This window comes from Lissotriton vulgaris, chromosome 10 (assembly GCF_964263255.1).
Source record: "Lissotriton vulgaris chromosome 10, aLisVul1.2, whole genome shotgun sequence".
Taxonomy (NCBI): Eukaryota; Metazoa; Chordata; class Amphibia; order Caudata; family Salamandridae; genus Lissotriton; species Lissotriton vulgaris.
The window spans coordinates 845060694-845084514 of NC_141698.1; the positions used below are offsets into that span (position 1 = coordinate 845060694).

General features: G+C 39.3%; 1 protein-coding gene across 1 annotated transcript in view; it reads left to right on the top strand.

The window, feature by feature from the left end:
* CUBN (cubilin) overlaps positions 1 to 23821 on the top strand; it is a 1372460-nt gene that overhangs the window by 672959 nt on the left and 675680 nt on the right. Inside the window, exons 32-33 of the mRNA XM_086941783.1 lie at positions 959 to 1115; positions 2511 to 2627. Of these exons, the coding sequence (XP_086797909.1) occupies positions 959 to 1115; positions 2511 to 2627 (274 nt within the window). The remainder of the gene's footprint in view (positions 1 to 958; positions 1116 to 2510; positions 2628 to 23821) is intronic.

Below are 23821 nucleotides of genomic sequence, written 5' to 3' on the forward strand. Positions count from 1 at the left end.
TAGGCCTCACTCCAGTGACACAGGTAAAAAGGGCTGGTCACTTCTATTGGTCACTACATGGCATGTTGCCACCATTGTGCTCATGCTGTTTTACTCCTGGCAACTGCAGTAACCTTTCATCAACATGAGGGTAGTGATTTACAAACCCTTCCTAGGTCAAAAGATTGCAATGAATGGGACAAGCCTATGTCATGGTTGCAGGCATGATCCATGTTTGACCATGACAACAAAAATCAGCACCACCAATCCAGATATCATTGCAGCTGGAGCGCTCAGGGCAAGGGGACATGTCCATCCTAATGCGAGAGACGTTTTCATCACAACAATAATATTTTGAAAAGAATATTCTGGTGGGATACCTATGCGGGTGCAAAGAGACGTTATGTGAACATTAATTTCTTATGCAAAGGTTACGATGCAGCTTGGATAACATATTTGCTTATCTTCACTGTCATAAATGTTACTAAGCCAAAATATGTCATTATAAAGTAAAACCTATGCAGGTATCTATAAAATCAATACTTATTACAAAACAGCAGCTACATCTATAGTAAAATCATGAAAATAATCTAAAACAAAGCTTAAGAGACTATCAGTGAATATATATAATTGATTTGCCCTCAAATAACTCTAACAAGGTAACACAAATTCAAAATACTTTGTAATCCTTTCTCTTCTCAGTGTGTACGGCACATTCCTACATTTTCCCCCTTCGACATAAACATTGTGGTACCAAGTAGGCTGTGTTCGGTTTGTGTACTGCTCAGAAAAACAAAGATTCCCTTACCATCCCAACTTTATATTTAAAATATATATGTTTATCTGTAATGCACTGTGAAGGCTGGAGGGTTGTGAACAACTGTATGATGCATGCATATGACTTGTGACAGAATACGAAAAGCAGTGCTGTGCTTAGTAATGCTCATGAAAGTGATGTGTTGTTGGCATATCATTGCAGGTTTTTGATGGCTCCAATAGTGATGCCCCTTCGCTTGGCACACTTTGTGGAAAACAATCTCCTTCTCCAATCATTTCCCAGAAAAGCACTCTGTTTGTCCGCCTGCGGTCCACCAGCAGTGTTCAGCACCGGGGATTCAGTGCACGCTTTACTGAAGGTAAGTACAATTAACATACTCTTTTTCTGTATTTATGAAGTACTGATAATAGCAGTACGAATCCATACTATAAAATACAGCTTAATATAGTATAGTAATATTACAATTAACATATGTGTCCAAGTCTTATACTTTTCAGTAGACCACACCAGTTTTTTGACTTAGACAAGCAAATCCTAAATTGTTTATTCTTGCTTAGTTTGGTCTTGTCTAATCGTGCCACTTAGAGGCCAGAATAGGAGTGGCATTCTTCACAAATTATCTTTGAACACGTATCCATGGTACACCCAAGACATTGTTTTTTGTGCAACTTCCATTTATGGGGTGAACTAAGAAAATATTGGCACATTTTTGAGTATTCCTCAGTGAGAATTCTAGGAACGTCTCCCCTGCCACAAATTCCCCAATTGCCAATGTTCCCAATGATGTAACTTTGGTGAAAGTTCAATGTAGCTAAGTCAGTCTTCTTCGTATATTGGCACGGTAAAACATATTAATTAAACAATCTAATGCAACTGTGCTAACCTCGCTAAAGGAAGATGGCAGCGTGAAGGTAAGCCCTAAAAACGTATTTTTTAAGATATTTTGCTGATCATGCGTATATTTCTGAGATCATTCAAAAACTCAAACTCTCATTTTAAGACCTACAACATATTGATATTTAATAAATGAGAATCTACACAAATATTTTTAATTGTGTATTCTACAAGTTCAATTTGTATGACAGCTAATAGTTCAGAGGGTTTTCATTTTACAACTTTTTTCGGATTTGCAATCATTTTAGAAGATAGCCGTGGCAGACACAACGAGCTAAGCCCTGTAAAAACAGCCCATGGTGTAACAGACTTCTTTTTTAAGGTGTTCTTCTAAGACTGAACGAAGCTTCAGAAGTTTGTATATAATTAAACATTACAAAAAAGAAAGGATAATATTAGTATTCAAATAGGACTTATTGAAGTGAAAGTGTGCCTTTGGGTCTTATTTGATACAATACTCATGTGGCCAATGGTCGAGAGACACGACATAACTGTAGACAGATCAATCATTTTGGAAAGGGAGATGGGAATGGAGTTTTAAAGGGCTGGACCGCTGATCATCTGGAAATCGATTCTGGCTTCCGGATTCACTTAGAGAGGGACATACGTGGAACTCACAAGTAAATCAAACTCTAAGAAATAAGGAAAATAAAATGTTGCCGGTTCCTACATCCAGCATCTAACATAATATTCATGACAATAAGAGCCGTAGAAAGAGACACTTTTGACAATATAATTGCCGTGTGGTCTGGACAAATAAAGTAATAATTTTCACCATAGAACATTGTACAAGGCACTTAGGAATCAGTATATTGTTGCATATCCCCTTTGCAGTAATCTACGGTTTCATTTTTTACAGCATGTGGAAGCTTCATCACAGCAGATTCTATTGGAGGAGCTATTTCCTCCCCTCTGTACCCTCTCAAATACCCGAACAATCAGAACTGCAGTTGGATCATTACAGCACAGGAACCATGTAAGCATATGTTTTTGGTTTCCCCAATTTGTAATATTCTGATTTTTAGAAATACTCATATCATCCTAGTTTCCTGGTGCAGTGCAGATGTGTTTTTCTCATGATAGTGTAATATTCTAATTTCAGTGTGTGCCACATAAAACCTGTATTGCTGTTTCCCATCATCTGTGCAGCAATGTTGTTTTTACATTCGCTTTTGTAAGTTAACCTCTTACTTTTAGGCCAGATGCTATTCGTATTTCAGCTTCTCAGATTTGAAAATTTTGTCTGAACAGCTACATATTCCGTTGGGCATTTCACCATTGCCATCTAAAGAAGTCTTTCTGATTTTGAAAGTTATTCAATGCACCGTTTTTTGCATTTCATCTTAAATGAATGCAGTAAACCTACCACAGAAGGAAGTTGATTGGATTTTTGGTCCGTTTGTAGAAAGAAGGCCTGCTTAAGTTGTCAATTAACTGGGGCAAATATATCCAGGACAAGTAAAATGATTTCTAACATCTAAAAGAATGATTTCTTATCGAGAGAAGAGATGTCTTCAATGGAGAGTAGCTTTTAATATATAAAGCGTCTCCTTAGAGTAACCACGATCTATGGTGCATTGATGGGGTATACTACATTTTGTGGCAGAACTTTCAACTAAGGGAGGCAATTGTCTATGGACAGAACTTTAGTTACAGGTGTATATAATTCTCTTTAGCGGTCTATTGAAAGAGCATTGTTTATTGAACAATAATATACCTGTTAAAAACAAACTCTGTTGATTGGGGGGATATTTTTAAGATGGGAGCTTTTCCACAAGTGGCAAGCTTTATTTGCGCAACAGGAAGTGTCTGTTGCTGTTGTGTTGTAGCAACATGGATTGAGCTTTGTTTGCGGACGAAAATCATTGTGGATGATAGTAGAGGTAATTTTGAAGGGAACTTTTTGAATGTGAGAATTCAAAGGCATATTTTTATGTCATTGAGTACATGTGCTCCCGCATGGTTTGACTTTTATCCCTATTCATTCCTATTCAAATGACAAATATAAATGATTTTATTCAACTTTTCGGTGTAAATGAGTGGTAGAAGAAGCTGACTGGCTTATAAATGAACTCCTCTGCAGACATAAGTCTCAATAATAGTCAAATGATTATAGACCACAGTTGAGGAATTTTGAATGTCTAAATTTTTAAAAAAAAGCAAGAATTTAATGCACCTGTGTCAACCACATCACAAACATATATTTTGCATATATTATTTCGAGTCACTGTGAGGGAATACATCCCCTAAACTTGTCATAGTCAGATGTGATTTAATTCAATAACTTTCATAGTCTTTTAAGCTCTACTTTGTTATTTTTCTTCTGAAGCTGATAACAGTTTATAGCGCATGTGCCAAATGAAGGGCAGCTTCATTGATACAGCCGGTACAAATACGGTCATTGGCTACATTTGCAATGTGTTGATGGCTTATGTAATTAATGATTTTTTTTCTGCTATAGCCTTATAACTGTTTTCAAAATCAGAATCACTTGTAGTCTTATGCTTGTTGTTCATTACACTAACCATGCTCCTTTGTTGGAAATGCAACAGTATTACAAAAAGGATTCATTCAGTTAGTGTTAGTTCCTTTCGACCACAGCACTTGTGAAGCATGTTATGATAAGTGGTATTTGAGCTTCAGCTTAATCCTTCAAAAAGTCGATTGTTACCAAGATGAATTTCATGAATTTAACACAAACTTGGATATAAGAAAGTAATGCAGTTTGGTGCTTGTTCAATGCAATAGTTTAAAAAAATAGTATGTATATGATCATCCCTGTCTCTAATTGGCCAGTGAGTTGTTGTGCGTTGACATTTAATTGGGTCCCTTCATCTCCAAGCCAGAAGGCAGCACACTGAATAGTCATGTGTCATAGAGCTGGAATGAACAAAAAAGGTCAAATACCTTAAATGAATTATTTAAGTATGAATATGTAAATAGTAGATCTTTGATAGCTCATACTTCTCATAGTCATGATTATGTTTTATAGAAGTAGGTTAAAAGAGGTACCTTCACCTGTGATATAGCCGGCTCCGACTGAACAATATTTTACTGTTATTGTGATCATCTAGTTACGGTAGGGGAAGGCATTTACGATAACATAAAATCAAATTAAAGCACACAGATACAATACTTCTGCATACTAATAGTTTGAGAACCTGGTTGTTGCTATTGAGACCAACTATGATCACACACATATTAACAAATGTCAGCCTTCCAATGGCTCTAACTCCTTTGCTTTTGATCTTCCTGGCCTGTTGATATGGTATCATCACAAGCACAAGGAGATGATGGATGAAGCACTAAAACTTTTCAGACACTCACCCCCAGTCCCAGATCTGGGTTGAGTCCATCATCATTCTTTAGCTCACTTCGCTCCTCAGTTCAGACCCAGCCATATGCAAATCAGTCTTGAAACTGTGCCTCATGGGAACAGTCCAGCTCGAACTGCCAAGCCAGGTCTTCCATGGACTGGAAACAAGCATCCTGGGACCGGTTTCGGGGTAACACCCCTCATCAGCTAGGCTAGATGGAATCATTCAGTGACAAAGTGCGCAAGGGACCCATGTCTCAGCATACTCTGCCAACTTAGGGCAAACTAAGCAAACACAAGGCGATGATGGATGGAGCTCTGAAACTTTTCAGACACTGACCCCCAGTCACAGATGTGGGTTGAATCCATCAACGTTCTTTAGGTCAATTTGCCACCCCAGTTTAGACGAGCCATTCTGAAATCAGCCTTGACCCTGTACCTGAGGGAAACACTCCAGCCCGAACTGCCAAGCCAGGTCTTCCCTGGACCAGAAACAAGCATCCTGGGACCGGTTTTGGGGTAACACACCTGATCAGCCAAGCTAGCTTGAATCCAGTGGCAAAGTGAGCAAGGGACCCACGTCTGGGCATACCCTGCCAACTTAGGGCAAACAAAGCAAACACAATGGAGCATTGGAACTTTTCAGACACTCACCCATAGTCACAGATCTGGGTTGAATCCATCATTGTTCTTTAGCTCACTTCGCTCCTCAGTTCAGACCTAGTCATATGCAAATCAGTCTTGACCCTGTACCTCCTGGGAAAAGTCCTGCTCGAACTGCCAAGGCATGTCTTCCCTGGACCAGAAACAAGCTTCCTGGAACAGGTTTCGGGGTGACACCCCTCATCAGCCAGGCTAGCTTGAATCCAGTGGCAAAGTGAGCAAGGAACCCACATTTTGGCATACCCTACCAACTTTGGGTGAACAAAGCAAACACAAGAATCTTCCTGTCCAGTTTTCAAGGCTTTCTGCTTTTTGCTCAATTACCCATTCTCAAAAGCAAAGTGTCTTCTCAATTGTAGCCGGTTATCTTTTTGTAGTGCATATATTAAGGGCTAAATTCTGCATTGGGCCCTTTAACATAATATAAAAGCATTACTTGTAGATTACAACTAGCTCATCTAGTCATTCCTCCCAGCAAGCAATGCATTTTGAACTTGATGACTCTAGCCTTTTATTTAAAAAAAAAAATAATTTAAATAAAAGCATATTGATAGACTTTTCATATTGTAGTTGCCCCGTCAATTTCTAAATAGCTAATTATTCACACATGTATTGAGGAACTGCATTTAGTTATATATATATTTCAGCTCTGTATATGTCCATCAGAAGAACTCTCCCATGTTCCTCACTTACCCACATCAGATGAAAGGTTAGAATGAAAACCTCAAAACATCAATACTAGAAATATAAAAAATAGTTCTGTAACCCAAAAGCTGAAAATAGCGAACATTTTATAAATCATAAATTACCCAAGTAAGAACGGAATATTAATTAAGTGGTAATACATTCATTGAAAATTCTTTAAAAGGCAAGTTAAAATTTAAAAAACAACTTTAGCAACTGTATTCCTTTAAGTTAATTAGTATCAGTAATAACAAAAAGCCTAATAAACTGAAGGCAACACTGTAGAAAATTAGACTGGCCAATAACCTTATATCTGATGGGATTAGAAGAATCAATTTTTTATCAAGAAAGCAGGCAAAAGCCACTTTCCCTAAATATCTGCCTGGTTTCAATCCAAGGAAAGAACTCTAGATGATGACAAGCATTTATATATTATAAAATAAATACGTGTATAAAGATACCTTGCATACTTCCCCTTATTGAAGCATGTTCTGGTGAGTCCGTACATCAATCTTTAATTGCTCATTTAAATCTTTATGATTCATTAAAGAGTTTGAAGCAGACTTGGGTTCTGCTGAGAATGAGCTAGCGCTGGACCCTCCAAAACCAATTATTGACTCTAAAAAGTATACCCTTCCTGTTGAACATTTAACAAACGTACATTTTTACGAATCCATACCTCTTTGGTTTGGGTTCTTTTCGAGGACATGAATATACTTAACAACTCGTATTCTGATTTTGCATGTATAAAGACTACAATTTTATATGTAAAATTACAGTTCTCTGCATAACGAATACCCTAAACACTGTTTTCTCTTGTCATGATTTCATGAAGTGCGAGTGTGCAGTGTCAGACAGAATATGCATTTTTTCCTTCCTCCAAAGTAGACTATCCAGAGTTATATTGAAAATAACAAATCCCAACCTGTCTCTTTGGGCTCCTTTTGGGGCATGCCACAACCGCTCTTTAACATATATTTATGATCCCTGAAAAGGCCTTTGGTTAGAAAGATCCCTTCATCTCCAAGCCAGAAGGCAGCACACTGAATAGTCATGTGTCAGAGAGCTGGAATGAACAAAAAAGGTCAAATACCTTAAATGAATTATTTAAGTATGAATATGTAAATAGTAGATCTTTGATAGCTCATACTTCTCATAGTCATGATTATGTTTTATAGAAGTAGGTTAAAAGAGGTACCTTCACCTGTGATATAGCCGGCTCCGACTGAACAATATTTTACTGTTATTGTGATCATCTAGTTACGGTAGGGGAAGGCATTTACGATAACATAAAATCAAATTAAAGCACACAGATACAATACTTTTGCATACTAATAGTTTGAGAACCTGGTTGTTGCTATTGAGACCAACTATGATCACACACATATTAACAAATGTCAGCCTACCAATGGCTCTAACTCCTTTGCTTTTGATCTTCCTGGCCTGTTGATATGGTATCATCACAAGCACAAGGAGATGATGGATGAAGCACTAAAACTTTTCAGACACTCACCCCCAGTCCCAGATCTGGGTTGAGTCCATCATCATTCTTTAGCTCACTTCGCTCCTCAGTTCAGACCCAGCCATATGCAAATCAGTCTTGAAACTGTGCCTCATGGGAACAGTCCAGCTCGAACTGCCAAGCCAGGTCTTCCATGGACTGGAAACAAGCATCCTGGGACCGGTTTCGGGGTAACACCCCTCATCAGCTAGGCTAGATTGAATCATTCAGTGACAAAGTGAGCAAGGGACCCATGTCTCAGCATACTCTGCCAACTTAGGGCAAACTAAGCAAACACAAGGCGATGATGGATGGAGCTCTGAAACTTTTCAGACACTGACCCCCAGTCACAGATGTGGGTTGAATCCATCAACGTTCTTTAGGTCAATTTGCCACCCCAGTTTAGACGAGCCATTCCGAAATCAGCCTTGACCCTGTACCTGAGGGAAACACTCCAGCCCGAACTGCCAAGCCAGGTCTTCCCTGGACCAGAAACAAGCATCCTGGGACCGGTTTTGGGGTAACACACCTGATCAGCCAAGCTAGCTTGAATCCAGTGGCAAAGTGAGCAAGGGACCCACGTCTGGGCATACCCTGCCAACTTAGGGCAAACAAAGCAAACACAATGGAGCATTGGAACTTTTCAGACACTCACCCATAGTCACAGATCTGGGTTGAATCCATCATTGTTCTTTAGCTCACTTCGCTCCTCAGTTCAGACCTAGTCATATATAAATCAGTCTTGACCCTGTACCTCCTGGGAACAGTCCTGCTCGAACTGCCAAGGCATGTCTTCCCTGGACCAGAAACAAGCTTCCTGGAACAGGTTTCAGGGTGACACCCCTCATCAGCCAGGCTAGCTTGAATCCAGTGGCAAAGTGAGCAAGGAACCCACATTTTGGCATACCCTACCAACTTTGGGTGAACAAAGCAAACACAAGAATCTTCCTGTCCAGTTTTCAAGGCTTTCTGCTTTTTGCTCAATTACCCATTCTCAAAAGCAAAGTGTCTTCTCAATTGTAGCCGGTTATCTTTTTGTAGTGCATATATTAAGGGCTAAATTCTGCATTGGGCCCTTTAACATAATATAAAAGCATTACTTGTAGATTACAACTAGCTCATCTAGTCATTCCTCCCAGCAAGCAATGCATTTTGAACTTGATGACTCTAGCCTTTTATTTAAAAAAAAAAATAATTTAAATAAAAGCATATTGATAGACTTTTCATATTGTAGTTGCCCCGTCAATTTCTAAATAGCTAATTATTCACACATGTATTGAGGAACTGCATTTAGTTATATATATATTTCAGCTCTGTATATGTCCATCAGAAGAACTCTCCCATGTTCCTCACTTACCCACATCAGATGAAAGGTTAGAATGAAAACCTCAAAACATCAATACTAGAAATATAAAAAATAGTTCTGTAACCCAAAAGCTGAAAATAGCGAACATTTTATAAATCATAAATTACCCAAGTAAGAACGGAATATTAATTAAGTGGTAATACATTCATTGAAAATTCTTTAAAAGGCAAGTTAAAATTTAAAAAACAACTTTAGCAACTGTATTCCTTTAAGTTAATTAGTATCAGTGATAACAAAAAGCCTAATAAACTGAAGGCAACACTGTAGAAAATTAGACTGGCCAATAACCTTATATCTGATGGGATTAGAAGAATCAATTTTTTATCAAGAAAGCAGGCAAAAGCCACTTTCCCTAAATATCTGCCTGGTTTCAATCCAAGGAAAGAACTCTAGATGATGACAAGCATTTATATATTATAAAATAAATACATGTATAAAGATACCTTGCATACTTCCCCTTATTGAAGCATGTTCTGGTGAGTCCGTACATCAATCTTTAATTGCTCATTTAAATCTTTATGATTCATTAAAGAGCTTGAAGCAGACTTGGGTTCTGCTTAGAATGAGCTAGCGCTGGACCCTCCAAAACCAATTATTGACTTTAAAAAGTATACCCTTCCTGTTGAATATTTAACAAACGTACATTTTTACGAATCCATACCTCTTTGGTTTGGGTTCTTTTCGAGGACATGAATATACTTAACAACTCGTATTCTGATTTTACATGTATAAAGACTACAATTTTATATGTAAAATTACAGTTCTCTGCATAACGAATACCCTAAACACTGTTTTCTCTTGTCATGATTTCATGAAGCGGCGAGTGTGCAGTGTCAGACAGAATATGCATTTTTTCCTTCCTCCAAAGTAGACTATCCAGAGTTATATTGAAAATAACAAATCCCAACCTGTCTCTTTGGGCTCCTTTTGGGGCATGCCACAACCGCTCTTTAACATATATTTATGATCCCTGAAAAGGCCTTTGGTTAGAAAGAAGGAATACATTTCACCCTTACTTTCTTAAGTTTCCAAACTTATATGAATATGTCCTGTATCATGTCCTATGTCCAATGAGTATTCTGTGTAGTTCTGCCTATAGGGAAAGCAGCCGATAATATCATATTGTTATCTAATAATTACTTAGACCTTTGCTGAATCTGAGAGCTCAACTTGAAAAGCTTTGGATGACTATAGTTAAAGACAGACAATTAGAAATACTTCACAGCTCCTTGGCTATAGTGGTGACCAAAAGATGTAGACAAGGTCACAATTCTCCAATTCTAAGGAAACAGCAATGCCTTCTAATTATGGGTACAATTGGTTGCAAGGACCTTTCATAAAGCAGAGGTACCCAACATAAATAAAGGAATAGGAGATCCACAACAGAGCGTCAGGATAACTGCTGATCGTCTAATTGATTTATATTTAGACACATTGGGGCCAATTTACGTAAGCATTCATGAGCATTTATTTATTTATTTATTTGGTGTTTTATATAACGCGAGCATGACCCTAATAGGGTATCAGAGCACTTTACATTTACGTATCTTTCAACTTAGAACAACACGCACACCATGCAGTTTCAGTAAACCTAATCAGTGTACAGCAAGTTGCTAGAAACAGCTATGCTACAAAGACATAAATTAATTGTACATTGTTTTGTGAGAGAAAATTGTGAGTATAAGAAGCATTTCTGAAGAACCTTTACATACGTTTGCATGCCTTGGTGAATTGGCCCCGAAACATCCAAATGACTATTTGTAAAAGTGCAAATAGCACGCTGTCCTTTCTTTTATATAAGTTGTAAATGATTATTCTCTGATTATATACCCTTTTTATTCTTATTTTGGATGTTTTGGAGCTCATTTATAAACACATGTAAAAGTACATAAAAGTGTACTCCAGGAATACTGCTTGAGGTACTTCAAAATTGCTTTCTGATTAAGCCGTCTAATTTGTAAATGTTACCCAATTTGGGTATCTCAAAAATATATACTGCATTCAGCTCTCCAGAACCTATACTCATGACTGCTGTCTTCAGCATAAGGCTTTTAAAGGAGGCTTGAAATTTAAAAAGTATGATGATGAATGTGGGTTGTTACCTTGCAGTAGATGTGTGACAGTCCCTACTAAAAGAACTCTCCACTTAAAGCTTCAGATACTTATCTATGTGACTATATGTATAATACCTTTTTACTCTCTCACTCAAAACAACTCAACTACAAATAACAGTATCTGACATTCAGAATTAAAGATTAAGTACATGTAAATCATTTCAGGTGACCTCCACTTAAGCAATACTGCTGCCTTTAGCAATGTAATGACATCTTGACAGAAAAGTAAAAGGAAGGTCTTCCCAATCAATAGTTTCTTTCTCCAGTTTTTGTGAAACTAAAATAATAATCAGGATACTCACTTTGTCATGCACTGCATTACTCGATTCAGGTGCATTGATAGGAAACATTGGATCGTTGTAAGAATGACTTTTCTACAGTATTGACGCACACAGTATTACTGCTTGTGTGACTCCAATACAATTCCACAAGGTCAAACATAAGGAAGATGAGTGGATACCAACCCACCATGGTATGACTGGTGAAATGTGCCCAGACCCAAAATTAGCAGGTCTAGAAAACACTGATAGAATAGATCAGAGGCGGTGGGCAGACAAACAACCTGGACACTGCAGCACTCGAGCTGAGCAGATAACAGCCCCTCGCACTCCCCTGCCCATCCTTGTGTTCCTTACATTCTTCCTGATCCACATAAATCTCCCACCAGTGCAGCCCAGAAAGGATAATATCATGCTGATTTTTTCGGTACACATATTATTCACTATTCCAAGTTGCATAACCTAAGTAGAAATTTGGCACATGGATATAGTCCAGAAGTGGATATTTTAGCTTTGCAGTATTTCTGGACCAAATAATGGGCAACTCATATATGGGGCATAAGTCTCTCTAGTCTTCAAATGTGACTTTCTAGTGTCCAGTACAATGCTGCAGTATACTGTACCAAAACAGGTAAATTTGTTTGGGAATTACGCAGCTACCACGTGGTCTCTTTTATTCACCTAATCTGAGATTGTATTCTTTTTCAATCTAAATATTGAAACTAAATTTTGCACAGCTGAATTTCTTGCTCAGAACAACTGAAATTGAATCAACACTGTTGTGAAGATGGAAGATGTCTTAAGTATATAAGAAATTACTTCTGCTGAAATCAACTAGGTATCAAAGAGGTGATGGACATGGATTCAGATGAATTACAGTTAGCCATATCACATTTGGGCTAAATGTCTATGACCTGGTTTAAACTCAGTTCTCTGTTTTAAGGGAGATTTTGCCATGAGAAGGTTGAAACATCTGTTACTACTGTGGCCAAAAAGTCCAGCTCATAGTCATTTATCAAATATTATTTATGGCATTAGTTGCTTAATGAGAACTTCAAACCATCACTAATGATTCTGAAACTCTTGCATGTTGGCTTCTGAAGTTTATCTTTTGAAAATTACCAGCTTTCATTATTTTGTTGAATAGGAGCTTTGCACCCCTTTTCTTCTGAATACTGTTGACTTTGAATACTTACAGCATTTGAACATGGGTGGAACAAGTGCTCAAGATGGTTTCTTGTCCAACAATGGTGGCAATGTTTTTTTTATTGTTCTCTACCTATTGTCTAAACATGATGTGGCAAACTGGATTATTTAGTAGGGTGTGTGTCAATGGAAGAGCTTCCACGAATTAAAGTGATCCAGCATGCAAGAAGCTAAAAGTAGGTTTCAGGCAGAAATCCTGAGCTTGCGCTTGGTAGATGGAGTTTGAATAGACAGATGATGGAGTGAGATTTAATAAATCCTAATACATGACACATTTACTGATTTAAGGCATGAAAAACTGAAATTGCACTTTGTACATGTTAGACACAGTAACAAACGGAACAAAGACAACGTTAGCAGAAGCATGGTAAAAAAGTGCTTTTAAATGAAAGACTAAGTAATACTACTACATATCAATGAGTTACACTAAAGAGAAGTACTTCTGAAACTGTTGTTTATTAGCGTTTACTGATAAATTAGTGTCTTATTAAGGTGTAGCGTTCCAACTGCCTTTTCAGTAGAATGCACCATGTAGAAAAGCTGGTGCTAAAATTAGTAGAAACATGGTATGAACTTGAAACTATGCGTAATAATATTAGAGATTCCATAGTTTATTAAAAATATGAAACCATTTTATATTAGGAACCTAGAAAATATTATGAAGATCGAGAAACATTTGTGGTAGTAGGACATTTCCAATATTTGATGAAAGTTCTACTTTATTTCCTGTTTCGAATGATGTATTTGCATTATATTTGATATTAATTTAGATTTTATTTCATTGAAAGGATGATTTTCCCAAAATGCTTTCTGTAATGCTGACATGTTACTTGACCTAATGCAATGGGTCTTTAATAGCAAGTGAAATGTTGCATTATTCGTTCAATACATGTGTAACTTTCAAAATTCCTGAATGTTTTTTCAACATTCACAGAAAATTATTCCTGTGGGAACAGAATTTCTGCTGTTGCTATATATGGCAACTTTGTACTTCTTTTTCACTGATGTTAGGCCTATATGGACTTTCAAATCTCTCATTTCTCATGACTATTGTAATAAAGCATCTCATCATTGCAATGTCCTAGGTGATATTATGTGAATCTGAGAATATGACTGTCTTCTGATGGTGGTGTGATCCTACATCACTGGAACTTTTGCAGAGGCTTTATAAAAAAAGAAACCCCAAAGGAGGGGCAACTCTACACCTTTTAATTTTTTCTTTTTGACACGAACGCCATGCTTTTACTTTTCCCTTTGAGAGAGGACGCTATGATGTTTGATTTTTGATGCTCTTTAAGAACTGTCATTTTCCTTTGGACTGCTTTGCTGAATGCAAGAGTCTGTAGCAGATGGACTAACCTTCTTTGCCGAACCAATTCATTTCTTATTTCTTTTGAACTATGTTAATGGCCTCGCCCTTAATGGACTCTAAAACGAACCCTATCCAATTTTTCTTTAGTATTTTGAGCTGTTAGACAACCAAACTATCCTCTCCTCTGGGACTCTCTAACTCTTTAAACTCTTTTATTTCTGGAAAAACCCATCCCTTAAAGCTTCGCCTAAATGGTTGCCATTTTGTTGCAAGCTGTAATATTCTAAATCACCATACTTAAAAGATTACTTGTTGCAATTAATTTGGAATCTTTAATACAATAACCAAATTAATTTACAATCCTTCTGAGTCTCTTATTAATTCTTGTTGATTCTTCAATTGAAACTGTGCTATTTTACTGACGATTTCAATGTGTTGTATGGAGATTCAGTGAGCTTTTACTGAATTTCAAGTTTAGCTTCTTTTGTTCTATGTAGCATTAGCAGCGCTTTTGGTCTGTATGAACGTAGTCCGACTTAACTTATTTAGCAGGTTGGGTCTTCCCATTGTAATTGTTTTTCTGCAGTATGGTCCTCTGAGTGGTGTGCCTAAACCTGATATCAATTCATGAGTTGGATATCAATTTATGGTCCTCATTGGGCAGCTAACGTGGTGTTTGGTTACCCTAATTTCCACCCCTCCTATCAGCGGACAAATAGTCATCAGAGGATCATTGCCTCTGTTGTAAATGGAAATGCTGCAGGCTGTCTAATTGCAAATGGCACAGCACAGTCAGAATATTGAAGAGAGTAAGCATGCAGTAAAACTGTTACCATGCTTGCCTGCACACAGACTTCCATCAGAGACAATGCATGATATACTTTTGTAAGAAACTGTAGAGAATATCAATAGAAAACAATGGATGTCTCACACCACCTCTGTTATTCTATGCCCCTGCACCTTCATCAACAGTCACTATGGGGCTGCAGTGCATTTACTTTGAACACTGATTTAAATAAAATGTCCCAAAGAAAATGGTGTTAGAGCACTTCAGTTCTTAGGAAAAATGCATTCTGTCCAAAAAAAGACGTAAGCACTTGAAGCAGCAGCCATTTATGCATGCAAAATCCGTGAAAACAAAAGTTCTTCAGTACTGGAACTCTAAATGATGCTACACATACTTAGCTCTTGCAAGGAACTCAAAATATGGTTGTGATGGGGACCCTTCTTCTTTAGGGCCAGAGCTAACAGTCCAGTCACAACTTTACAGGCTTCTGAATATTTTCCTGAGGAACAATCCTGCAGCTTCCAACTGTTAGAAATTCCTTGCAGGATACCAGGGCCCCGAGAGCAGTGGCCGAGTTCCTCAACATGCTCAAGCACTCATCAGCCATGGTGCAGCCATAGTCCAATACCAACCAGTGTGTTTTCTCTTTTCTAAGGATATACCTTTTCTTTTTATCTCTTTGTGGTCTTAATGTGGTCAGATTGCTTGAACTTTTAGAATAATCTTCCACAGTTCAGGATCAAGTGGAAACAGTATTACTGTCCTTAGTCCTCCCTCACATATGATTCCCTAGAGTAGTTTTCATCATCTTGCCCTCTGCATATTAGACTGTGTTCTGGTTTCAATGTAGTGGAAACCCTAAGAAATAGTGGAAACGCAAAAATATAGCGATAACTCTGAATTGTTGGGGAAGAAGGTCTCAGAACCTATCCTCAGAAAAATATTTTCAACTTTGCAGCATCTTTATTAACATATGGCTCCACACACTTATATCAATAATGAAATGAAAAAATAAGAAAAAGATTGACAAACTCAGAAAGGACATCCGTTTTTTCTCACAGGAACGGGTTTATCCGTTTCTCACAGAGAATATTTACACCACACCTAGATAAGAGGACCAGTAAAAAGATTATCACTTTCTCGGATACTCTGGATTCGGAGGGAGAGCCCTCTTTAAACCAGTTGGATCACCACCACGTCGAGCGTTATTCCCACCTTGAATCAACTAGGACCGGAAGTAGAATTTTTTGAAAAGGCGGTCCTATCAAAAATAACTAAAGTCACTAAATTTGTGCCTAGACCTGTATCCAACCTGTTGCATGGTGAATCGGTAGCCATTTATCAACTTAAGGACAATTGTAATATCACCATCAAACCCTGCGACAAGGGAGGGGGCATTGTCATGTTTAGCACATCAGGCTATAAAGAACAAATGAAACACATGCTGGCTGTCCCCGAACACTATGCTCATTCTAGAGGGGATCATAAGAGCAAACTTAAACAAACTATATTGAACCTGGTAGAGAGGACCCACTATGAGGGTATCATTTGTCAAAAAGAAGCAGAATACCTAACACCTATCAATACCCAACTACCTGTCATTTATGGTGTTCCTAAAACACATAAAGACACTAACAACCCTCTGTTGCGTCCAATCGGGTCCAAGATTGGAGCAGCCACATAACCCTTGTCTAAATACATCTATATATTTTTTAAACCGCTAGTGAAAAAAATCACATCGTACATTAAGGAAACAGGACAATTTATCTCCTTGATGGAGGGTCTGCCATTTAACCCCCAGAGAGACCTGCTGGTGGTCATGGACATAGAAGCGCTTTACACGAATGTATCCTACAAGGAAGCCCTCCGAGTGATTGGTGATATCCTTAGTAGAGAAGGGACAGTGAATTTTATTTTACAATGTTTGGAACTAGTGCTCTCAAATAACTTTTTGAATTTGATGGAGAATGCTACCAGCAAAGAAAAGGAGTTAGCATGGGGGCCGCCTGTGCTCCCAGTGTTACTAACCTCTATATGGGATACTTTGAGGATAAGCACATTTACAATGAGGTTGCCTCTTTCTTTAAAAACATTTCCAATTGGTCTTCATACATCGACAATATATTCTTCATATGGCATGGCAATGAAGGAGATCTCAAATAATTTAGCCTTTGGATTCATCTCTGTGACCCCAATTTGAAATTTGTAACAAAATCTAGCACTGACAAAATTGAGAATCTCGATCTATGGATCGAGCACCAGAACTCACAACTCCAGGTATCATTGTTTACAAAACCTACTGCTAGGAATACTATCCTCCACTTTAACAGCTTTCATTCACGTTGTCAAAAATAGGGGATTCCTTTCAGCCAATGTCTCCGCTTAAGGAGAAATTTGTGAAAACAATAAACAATTCACTTCACAAGCTGAAACGTTCAAAACTAAAATATTGGGCAGAGGATTCCCCAAAAACATTGTCAAAGATGCTTACAAAAGAGCTGGATACTGTAACCGAGAAAGTATGTTTGAGCTTAAACAGAGGCAGATTGAGGACAAACTCGTCTGCATTACCAGACACTTAAAATTTGACCATAAAGTAAGACAAACCATCAACTCCCAATGGCATCTTTTAAACATTAACAATGATGAGGATAAGCTCCCACCACCCACCTTTGCATTTAGACGTAACAAGAACTTGTGCAACTTACTTGTCAGTGCCAAAACTAAGGAGGAAAAAACCTTTATACAAAAATCTATCCACGGGACACAACTGATCAAGGGGAACCACAGATGTGGCTCTTGCCACACGTGCGAAAACACTATTGTGTCAGACACGATCACTCTAAGAGCTAAAACCATCAAACTAGAATGCATGATTAACTTCAGGACTGCAGATATAGTTTATCTCATAAAATGCCCCTGTGGACAGGAGTATGTGGGGGAAACCTGGCACAAATGTCGAATACGAATGGGAGAGCACAATCTAACATCCGCAACCAAAGAATTACTGGCTCCCTGGTCCAACACTGGCTTTCACAAAAAACATCTAGACAAAGAACTCCACTGGACCATCTTGGAAAAAGTTTACCCAGTTAAAGGAAGCTATAACAAAACCCACTGTAAAGAAAGAGAGGTTTTCTGGATATTCTTTCTCAATACTGAAAAAGGAGGATTAAATGGAACAACACATTGGGAATGCTCCTTGTGAGAGGACCTGCTCTTTTGGATAACCTTGTTGATTTTAGTACTGGCCCAGTGTGGACGCTTTTCCTGGGTTGTTTTTTTTGCTCATATGACATCTTTTATGTCAGTCAACATCATTACCTTGTTTTGGATCTAATATTTATTTTCATTTTTTCATCCCTCTTTTATTTATTTTTTCGCGTTTTTGAATTTATAACTTAGACCGAGTGTTTTTCTGGCCCACCCACTCGTGATTTAATCAAAATAACATGGACATAAAATACACTTAAGGAGGAATGTTTGCATTCCAACATGGCGCAAGGTCTAGGTTGGCTGACTTGAGGCCGCTGCGGGCCCGCATTCTAGTCTTTGCCTGCATTCCCTTCCCGGGGAGGTGCGCAGGTTTAAACTGCTGACAGACGTTGCATTCTACGTCGCGCTAGTCCGCCATTGGTGGCACCACGCCGCACACGGCAGGAGCCATGTTTCTTTTTGCCGATCTAAATGGCATGTGCCTGCTTGTACCACACTTTGCCTATATCCATTTTTCTAACCTTACTAACTAGTTCACTACTCTCCAGTATTTCCCTAAAAATGCCAGTGACCCATACACTTGTCTCAAGGTTTGGCACTTTGAATTTTGACTTTATATGGCTCACCTAGTACTTAGTGTTTGTATTTTGTTCCCCCTTTAACATTGGAGTGTTTATCTCTAAACCATCTATACGGGCCTTATACGCTTACATGACAAAAGGTGAATCCCCTTGAGAGAGTCGTGGGAATGAATTAACACATTGCGCGGATAATCACAGTAGCATGAAAACTATTATAAACACCAAAATATATTGTACAAATTATTTATTAAACATAAATAGTTAAAAACAATTCATAATATTGTTGAACAAATTACAATTCTAAAAGGAAAAATTAACATATTACTTAATCAACTATGGCCTGCATAATTGACTAGACAGACAAAAACTGTAAAACATAAACATTGTAAAATACAATTTGAACATTTGTAGCTCACAGATATTATCACCTATATTTTATCATCACAGAATTCATATATAAACATAAGTGATAGAAACTCAAATTGTACTAGGAGTGCGTTGACGCGTTTCGGTGGTGTATGCTGATTTATTCCACCTTTTTCAAGACGGTTCTTAGTTGTCTGTCGTGGCTGAGGGTCTGATACAGCACCCTGTTGATAATCTCGAAGGTGACCTAGGATAGTTAGCAATGCTATTCGTCTTATATCTGTGGACTCAGCTTGTTATTCTTCTGTGTAAGTAGGTCTTAAGCCCTGGGATGACAGAGGCTAGATTAAAATATCCTCGACGTATTATTTCCCTGCCAGAATAAGTATAGGTCCTGGATATTTGTTGTAAGGTCTAAAGGGAGGGAAGCAAGTATATCTCCTCGCTTGGTATTCCGGTTAAATTCTAAGGGATAAATTGTAGAGGTATCCAGGTCAACGAATGGCCGGCAATGGGCGTTGTTTAAAACGTCTTGGTGCAGGGAACTTCAGAGGGTTCTGATGTGGTTTTAGCCAGGTCACTAATATGACCTTAAAATACGGATCGTGTCTCGCATCTTCTGGGGTTCTGGATTGAGTATACGCTTACACACAGGCAATTTTATACTTTATATTTAGACAACAGTTTGGGTCTCTGTTAGCCTATTTTTTTGCTGAGCTTGGATCCTTTCTTAGTTGTGCACAGAATGTCCTATGTGTCAGAATTCCTCTCAAACCACACTTTATTGGAAGTCCACTTATGTATTTATGATTTCTTAGTTATGTAAAAAAAACAGCACCGTTCCAAATCCTGTTTGTGGAATAGATCACAAGATTCTCTCTCCCATCCTCTAAGGACCTTGTGAGAGGCTGGCCTGGTATATGCTGTCCACTAGTGTAAATGTGCATCTTGCACCATTCCAGACAACCCTTATGGTTGTCAGTCAACCTTAGAAAGCTATCCAAGTGGTAGCTGTGGAGAGCAGCCTTCAGGCTTTGTCTTGAAGGAGTGTAAAGCAGCTTGTTTTACCAGAATGCAATCTTATAGTATAGATTAAATGAAAGGGAACCACACAAGGTATTTATAAAGATATGTATTTATTATATAATACTCTCTAGTACGTTCCAGTATCTCCTACCTGGATATATACACAAAGCACATAATAGTATAGCAAAGACATCACAGTAAATAGCACTAATACGCAGTGGGCCCAGGGAGGGGGAGAGTGTAACCATATACTAAAGCAATGGCATAAGAACCACGACTCAAGTCAGGACCAGGTTGAGAGGAGGTAGAATTGCTGGGTCCCCAAGGTGAGTAGATAGGGACCCCACGGAGAGCGTGGGCAGTGTGGGAACACAACTGCGTGCTCCGTACAAGTCTATGTGCAAGTCGCAATTGGAATTTTAAAGATTAGGGACCCTTCCCAGGGGATTACGAGGAAACCAGTGGAAGACAGAAGGTTGAAGAGCCACCCCACCTGTCTATACCGAACTATATAAGTTACCTAACCCAGGGAAATCGGGTGCATAGGTGTGAAGTGGCTTCGGAAACCGCTGTCGAACCCAATGGAGAACTTTGAAGAAGATCCAATGGTGGAAGAGGAGAAATTGTCTGTTGGAATTCTAATGTGGATTCTTGCCGAAGAGTACCTGAAAGCAGAGGGGTCACTTGAGAGTGACCAGGGGCGCTCGGTAGATGAATGCCCACCGATGTTGGGTGCTTCAGGATAGTTGACTGTGGCCTTGACTCTGCAGCTGTGGGGACCAGGCGATGTTGAGGACAACTAGGATGCAAGCTGTCCTTCAAAGGATGTTGAGTGCTGAGGGGTCGGTGTCCAGCGGGAGCACCAACAAGTCTTGTCAAAAGCAACCCATGCAGGAAAACAAGGAAGTGTACGGTTTGGACCAGCAAGGTCCAGGAGACTCACCACAAGCAGGGCAGGGCCTGAGCAATCAGGGGAACCCAAGGAAATTAAAGATTACCCTTAATTGGACCCACAAGCCAGAGGCACAGGAGTCGCAAGCGGACCTTGGGTGGCTTCACAAAACAACAGGCCATGGAGCACACGGTGTGAGGTGGCGGAAGATCTTTGCAGGAAAATTTGCCAGAGGTTGCGGCTACTTGAAGCCTAATGCACTTGTTGCCAGATTGCTTATAAGCACATGCACTTGCAAAAGTATGCAGTGCACAGGGGTTCGGGTATTGCAGCCCCCACGAGTGATTCTTACCTCAAACTTGGTGAGAGGGCAGCTCGGTGTTGCTGTGCCTTTTGGAGTCTGTCGGTGGTTGGGATCAGCAGACGGTCAGCAGTGTTTTGATGCCTGAGAATGTGGGGACTGACTCCTTCACTCCAAGGGAGATTATCTACAGGTGTCTTGGATGCTCCATAGGTCCTGCACAGATCCTGTATGGTGTACAGGCACAGACGATGCAGCAGACTGAGAGGGAGACAAAGTCAGGCCCAAACAAAGTCCAGCAAAGTCCAAAGTGCCCAGACGATCGAAGTGCAGTGGTTTCAGTTCTGAATCTTATCCACAACAAATCTAAGGTCCTACAGCCAGGTAAGCCCATAAGTACCCTCAGGAGAGGGTTGGAAAGATTATGGGGAACCTACCACAGGAGGGTCTAGACAGGGGGAGGTTACTTCCATCTCCTTTGCCCATTTCACACCAGAACGGGAGCCAACGGCTCCCAGGACTGGTTTGAACTGGACTATGCACAGGGACACCAAATATGCCCCGCCGGTAGGTTTTCAGGCGCTGGCAAGTGCACCCACCCAGCCCTAATACACTAAATCCTGTCTGGGAGGTGGTCACACCTCCCTGTGACAGGATGCCTATTGTTCTGCCTTCCCCTTGTTGAGCTTGTCACAACAGCAGGAGGGCAGACATGTGTCTCTGGTCAGCAGCAACCATTTTGTGCTGTCTGGAGCTAGAAGGCTGGTACCGGGAACACTGAGGGCCCACGAAGGGCCTTCTTGGTGGGTGGGATCATACCTCCCACACCGGTTACTGGTGTGGGAGGTATGATTCCAACATGTTTGACACCAAACACAATAGGTTTAGTTGCAGCCATTTTCAGGATGGCCATCTCACGGTCGCGTAATGCCCCTTGATATGTAGTATATGGCTAACAACCCGGGAAAATGGACTCCGTAGGTGGCAGCGGTGTCCTGGTCATGCAAGGGTACCCTCTCACTTAGAACCAAGCACCCTGCCTTCAGGATTGTAAACGTGACTTATAGGTTTTAAGTGCAATGACCATTAGATATAGTAAACCTATATCTTGAGTAAGTGGTGCATGGACCAACTTACACAGGCTGCAATGGCAGGCCTGTAGTTCCATTTCGAATGGTCTGTCCTGGGTGGCATAATACATGCTGCAGCCCATGGGAGACCTCTGAAGTACCTATGTCCTGGGTACATCATTACCATATACTAGGGACTGACAAGGGTACCCCAGTATCCAATCTGAGGTGTACTTATGTACATTATATTACAGTTTAAGGAGAAAGTAGATAGACTGGGGTCCTGCTTAGCAGGATCCCAGTCAGATTAGTCAAAAACAGCATTACATCATGCAAAAACCTGGGTAACCATAAGAAGCAGATCCTACTTTCCTACAGAACTATATTAGCTTCCATGGGTCATTTCTGCATTACTTCTGTTTTGTCCTGAAAGCCCTTATATCTCTTGACTTTGAAGTCTGTCTAGAGGGACAGGTAAGTACCTGGCTCCCAAGATTTTCTTATGTTTACAACATTGATGGTGAACTACACACATTTCTGGTTGGTGGCTTCCACGTGACAGACAGCTGGCATCTATTCCATGCAGCTGTCAGCCCCCTTTCCTCTGGGACACTGAAAAGGGTATGCACGGTGTATGTTTGTATCCCTAGGTGTGCATCCCTTTTTCTGTAACTTTACTTCTTTCAATACGATTCACTGGTGAGCTGGGGTTTTATCTATTTTTCCTATGTTACACACTGGGAACACTAAACACTGTTTTATGCTTTGTATAAGTAGCCTAGATATGAGCTATCTTCTACACTTCATCGATCCTCTGTTTTTCGTATAGTTAGTCCTATCTTTTCATGAGCCCAGTTATTTCGCTCAAAAGCGAACTTGTTCATTCTTCCAGAAATCTCCTTTTGCTGGACACCAAGACTTGCTGATCCTCCAATGTTTTAGTACCCTGAAGAAGGTACGACCTCAACTTTAGGTCATTACAGAAACACGCATCGGTGCATGCTATGGAGACCACCCAAAAAACCTGAATTACTACATATAATGTCTGCAGTAGTGACCAAACTACTTCTATTTAGAATGGTATCTGTGTAGGATATTCATACATTTGTACTATGATATTACAACAACATTGTGAAGAATATGCTTCTGGCATATACACTACTCAAAGACTTGGAGACTGATGTATCATTGTACAAACAGACTCTGCATTGTAGGTATTTCCTGTAATATGTCTGAGGGATGCTTCTCCCAGATTTCCTTATTTCGTGTTTTTAGTGTGTGCAAACCGTGTGGGGTATGAATGTGGTATGTATGGAAGTGTAGGATCAGATATATTAATATATACTTTTGTGTCTTGGCGTTGTTTTCACAAACTGATCTATCTATTATGTTGTGATTATATAGTATTTATTTTACATTATTTTGATACCTATAATAAAAACAAGCATTTACAATGCAATAGATTTCTCAACTGCGACTTTTACAGTTATT